Below are 5693 nucleotides of genomic sequence, written 5' to 3' on the forward strand. Positions count from 1 at the left end.
TCACTCCATCAGCTGCTGCCGCGGCACAGGTCCATGAACTCTCCAGTCTCCAGGTCGCAGTCGACGAGAAGAAGTTGCAAGCGACGACAGGTTTTATTGACGGAAAAGAGGAGAATAGGTGAGGAACGACGATGTTACGAGACGTGGATGTATCCCCACGACTTGGACAAGTTTAATTTTTAACCCATTACCAGCTTTCATTGATAAGAATGGAGTTGATTACAATACGGTTAAGAGCTGCTACTGGCCAGCAGCGAGGCAACCTCTTCAGGTGGATAGGAGAATGAAGAGGAAGGCCAATTATAAGCTGGCTACTACAAGGTATCGGTTAGTTTTAATTGCTACCAGCAATGGCAGCAGATCCCGTCCAGCATCCTAGATCGTCAGCAAGCTTACTCCGGGAGAGATTCCCAGTAGGACCCCCGCCCTTTGCTTCACATGACGACAACGCTAGACGCCCCAACGAAAGGGACACAGCGCAAGGCGTCGTTTCGGAGGAAGCGTGCGCCAAGCGAACTGGGATCCGCCGTCCGCGCGCCTACCCGCCCGCAACCACAGGGCACCGCAAGAACGTGGGAGCGCCTTTGGCGGGGTTGGAGACCATGGTGGAGTGTAGTTTCATCCCACCTCTGCGAATTGCGATCGAATCCTAACATTATTTTCCACTAGTAACAATCCTGCTGCTTACCAGGGCTTATGAGCTATGATCAGTCAGTGACATACTACAATTGTCGGCCATCCTCCGGTCAGAAGTCAGAACAGAACCCCTTCCAAAACAGAAGAGGACGCTGTCAGGACACTAATCAACACCTACTCCTACATGTGGAGTAGTGCTACCACTCTATAGGACATACTACCACTACAGTAATATACACGATTATCTACCCTTCATCCTTTTTGTACTACCATTTTACCGTCAGTCTAGATCTACCATCATCAGTTGGAACCTTTACTAGCGATCGTCAGTAACAAGAAACAGACGAACGACCAAGAGCAAGGGGGAGTGTCACTGTCAGTCACGGCGGAGGCTCCTACTCCTAGCTCCAGAGCCCGAGCGTCTCGAAGACGCGCACGGCGAAGAAGCAGAGGTAGATGGCGATGAGCCCGACCCCGTAGACGCGGTCGATCCGCATCCCGCGGACGGGCACCACGAACAGCGCCCACGCCAGCGCCGCGCCCAGGAACCCCACCGCCTCGTACGCCGCCGCGTCCGCGGGCACCACGAACGGCGCCGGGTGCTGCGCGCCCGCCGCCAGCGCCAGCGACAGGCCCAGCCCCACCACCGTGTTGAACAGAGGGCCCGCGTAGCACCCGGACACCGCCGTCTGCGCGCCGCCGGCGCCGCCGTGCACCGCCATCGCCACGTTCGACACCAGGTCGCCCAGGGAGTCGCCCCACGCCAGCACCGTCACGCCCAGCACGCTCGGCTTGATCCCGACCACGTACCCGATGGACACCAGCAGCGCCACCAGCTCGCGCGCCAGGGTGTACGCCCACAGCACGCTCATCACGAACCCCGCCGCGAGCCACGGCACGCGGCGCCTCCGGCCACGCGGGGGGCAGTTGGCGTCCGTGGTGGACGCCGCGAGCGCCGCGAGCAGGAGGCCCAGGAGCGCGCCGCCTACGAGCACCGCGACGCTGTGCGACATCGGGTTGTGGCGCTGCGAGGAGGTCCAGGTGAAGGCGAGGAGGACCGGCGCCAGCGCGGCGGAGGCGACGGCGTAGGGCCGGGACCAGCGGTGCCCGGCGATGTCCGGGATGGTGAGGCGGCGCGGGAGGTACAACGGCATGCAGAGCGCGCCCGCGAGGCAATGCAGCATCGCTCTAACCCTCGACGCGGCCGTGCCGGGCGCCTCCGTCGTCTTGGAGTGGGACGGCAGCGACGGGACGTCGTCGTCCTCATCGAGGAGGAGCGGCGCGGAGAGGCTTGCGGCGTCCGGCTTGCCCTTCTCGGCGCAGCAGTGGGAGGTCCAGACGAGGACGACGTAGCCGACGTAGAGCGACACGAACGACACGGCCACCCAGACGGTGATCTCCCCGTTGACGAGCACCGCCAGCAGGTAGCAGAGCGCGAGGAGGAGGAAGCAGAGGTCGCGCACGAAGCCGCGCCACTCGACGACGACCCCGCCGCGCGCTCCGCCCACGGCGAGCGCGACGACGCCCGCGACGACGGTGGAGACGAAGAGGGCCCCGCCGAGCGCGCTGCTGAGCCCGACGCCGCCGCCGTCGCCCGACGCGAAGGAGACGACGCTGGCGAACACGTCGGGCGCGCCGTTCCCGAGCGAGAGCAGCGTGACGCCCGCGACGGCGGGCGGAAGGCGCAGCGCCGCCGAAAGGCCCTCCAGCGACGCGCAGAAGTACTCGGACGCGGTGTCGCCCAGGAGGTAGAAGAGCACGACCAGCCACAGCGCGAGCGTCGCGCACGCCGCCGCCGGCGCGCAGGCGAAGGCGCAGTAGAAGAGGCGGAGGTAGTCGACGTACCCGGCGGGGGAGCAGGGCGAGTGCGCGCGGAGGTACGCGCACCGGGCCTCCCCGCCGCTGATTGACGGCAGCTCCTCGCAGCTGTTCCCCCGTCCCTTCCCGGAGGAGGACGAAGCGGCACCACCGAGGAGAATTGACCCGCCCTCGGACCCTTGGCTGGTGGGGGCGAGGAGCGAGGAGGAGGTCAGAAGGAGCAGGAGGAAGCAGGCGCTGGGGACGGCGGGGGCAGTGCGCGCGCGCCCGCGCGTGAGCGCCATAAAATGAGCAGCAAGGCGGGGGGTTTAACCGGAGGTTGGGTCGGCCGTCATGCCGTGCGGGGCGCGCGGGAGTTGGGGATCTCTCGGTGCGGAGCGAGGCGGTCGTGGGGCTGTCTCCTCTTGCCGAGATGTGCGGGGGCCGAGGACTCGTGGGCGGCTCCGCTCGGCTCGAGCTCGAAGCTTAGACAGGAGCAGGGCTGGAGAAGAGGCGACTGGTCTGGGGTGTTTGCGTCCGCGTTAAGTAATGGCCGGGAACAGGGGAGGGAGCGAGGGAGGGAGGGGGAGTACGTTCGAGGCGACGGTGAGGTGGCGCGTCGTCGTGGAGGATGGACGGGGAACTCTGGGGCTGTGTTGGGAGCCTGGGGCGGCGGGTCGGTCGGTGGCCGCGCCGTGAGTTTTTTTAGGCTCTACTGTAGATACAGCTGTAGAATCTGTTCATGTACAAACACACATCCTACACATACCACACACACTACACACCACGCGTACACAATCAGATCTACAAGCAGAAGGCAGCTGGCGGGCCGTGTGGTGTGGAACTGCGGAAGTGAGGATAGGCTGATAGAGATAGGCCAGTCCTCGTTAACTTTGCCCGACATCGCCAAAATTTCTGCACGGGTGTGTCGTGTCTGGTGGCCTGGTGTGTACTGTGTAGGGCGAGGGGCCCGACGGCGCTTGGCTTGAGCCCGCAAAAGAAAACGTTCGTTGTTTTTCTTCGGCACGGAGTGCGACGCCGACCGGACGAGACGGTGGCAGAGTTCAGTAGATTTTTTGCACAGAAAATTTTGTTCGGAGAAATGAGCAGACCTTAGGTAGTACGTTCTAGTACTACGCCCGTACTTGCCGAGATTGGGTCAGCATCGTTTTTTTGCCAATTTTGGGTCGCAATAGTGTTGTCTTGCATTTGGTCCAGTAGTACACCCAACCTATTACTGCGGTCTGCTCATGAACCTCTCTATATTTAGGCCTTGTTTAGATTCTAAAAATTTTCATCCTAAAATATCATATCGAATCTTGCGGCACATGTATGGAGTACTAAATGTAGATGAAAAACAAAACTAATTGCACAGTTAGGTGAGAAATCGCGAGACAAAACTTTCGAACCTAATTAGTCCACAATTAGACACTAATTACCAAATACAAACGAAAGTGCTACAGGAGCCAACACCAAAAAATTTTGCCAACTAAACGCGCACTTAGCCATAGGATCGGAGTATAACGGATGATGAAGATAATCCTTAGAGTGCGTGTACCTCCCTCATCCTCGACGGATATGGCCAATAATCCCGATCAGCGCCGTAACCTGGCTAATAATAAATGGCATGCATATATAAACAAGATACGAGGATGGGGAGAAGCGTGCGGAAGAGACGGTGGCGCTGCCGCCCGCCGCCTGCGTCGTCGTCCGCTCGGCGACCGCGACGGGCATGGCATCAGCTAGCGTCGCCGTGGCGTGCATGGACGTGACGTACGTGGCCGGCCGGGCGGGCTTTCGGATGGTCGAGCCGAGCGGAGACGACGAGACGTGTACATGTAGCGGAGTGCGTATGACACCAGCGCACAGCAGGAAAGTTCAGGCCTTGTTTGCTTATTGATTTCAGCCAGCCTTAGACAGTCGGTCAACAGTGTTTTCCACTCACAATAAACCAGCACCAGCTAGTCTAAACCAACTCAGAAACTAACCAACGAATAGGCCGTCGTTGGATTTAAACACCACCTCCAGTTCCGTGGCTAAAAGGCAAGCCCGTCCAGAAACGGTAACTGACGCTGCGAGTTGAACCGAATGAAAAGTCAAAAGGGCTCGTGGCGGTGCGGACCGCCCACGCAATCACGCTCTTTTTGGTTGGACTAGGGTTGTGTGATGTAGACAAGGCCCGATCTTCCAAAAGGTATGATAGCGTCAATTGGTGGAGACTTGACGTTCACGATCTAGGCTTCGAACCAAGACTGATTCGGCCCCCCACAACCGTTACACCACTGCTCCGTTGGTTATCAACCACACGAACGCGATTGACCTCGTCGAGAAGGCTTTCCTACGAGCGAATCGAGAACACAAGCAAGAACGGGATGAACGCAATCTGAAATTACAAATAAATACGAGGCTTAACCACCTGTCGATGTAGACAGAGCCGGCTCTCTGTCGATGTAGACAGAGCCGGAGAAGGATGCCGGTTGAGGGAGACAGATCGGAGGAAGTCGCTGTCCTCGTCGTCGTCCTGGATCTCCAGTGGCAGGAACCCGTCGTCGTCTTCGTTGCCGTCCTCGTTTCTGGCGAGTTCGATGGTGAAATAATTCCAGCGGGGGCGAGGGCAGGGTGGCGACGTGCGAGGAAGAGAGCGAGAGGACGAGGGCACAAAGGCAGTTCTGTTGACGTGGGGTGACCGGGTGAACCCTTGGCCGTCGCGATGCCCGTGCGAGGGCGGCGGCGGCTAGAGCGAGGGAGAGAGCAGGGCGGCGGCGGCTAGGACGAGGGAGACAGAGATCTAGGTGCGTGCGAGAGACCAGCGAGTTCGGCGTGTGTCACGTGTGTGTGGGGGGGGGGGGGGGGGGGGGGGGAGGGCCGTGCGAAATGACCATAATGCCCTTGGACGAATAAAATCAATAAAAATAGCTATTTTGGGTAGACATCAAGAAGCGTCAGCAAACGTTAGGAAGCATTTCCAACCATTTGTAAAAGAGCTCTATGTTAAAATATAGATTGCTAACTCACATTTCTGGTTCCTGTCATAACAGAAAAAACTCAGTACAAGTTGACAACGTGTACTCATATTCTTTTGCAAAACTGATTTATTTTTCATCTACCCTATGGGCTATGTCATTGTTTCCACATGATTTATTTCAACCTCTGCTATGCTGATATACCTTATATTTTTTGTCTGGCGTGTACTGTGCAAATTAGAAATAACAAAATAGAAATGCCCTCCTTTCTTTACATGTGAGTTGCCTTATGAGTCG

General features: G+C 58.5%; 1 protein-coding gene across 1 annotated transcript; it reads right to left on the reverse strand.

Moving 5' to 3' along the window:
• Nucleotides 1-208: 208 nt before the first annotated feature.
• Nucleotides 209-3011, reverse strand: LOC136538532 (cation/calcium exchanger 1-like). The gene has a single exon (XM_066530488.1). The coding sequence runs from the start codon at nucleotides 2736-2738 to the stop codon at nucleotides 1038-1040; it is 1701 nt and encodes a 566-aa protein (XP_066386585.1). The 5' UTR covers nucleotides 2739-3011; the 3' UTR covers nucleotides 209-1037.
• Nucleotides 3012-5693: the final 2682 nt, after the last annotated feature.

This window comes from Miscanthus floridulus, chromosome 2 (genome assembly GCF_019320115.1).
Source record: "Miscanthus floridulus cultivar M001 chromosome 2, ASM1932011v1, whole genome shotgun sequence".
NCBI lineage: Eukaryota > Viridiplantae > Streptophyta > Magnoliopsida > Poales > Poaceae > Miscanthus > Miscanthus floridulus.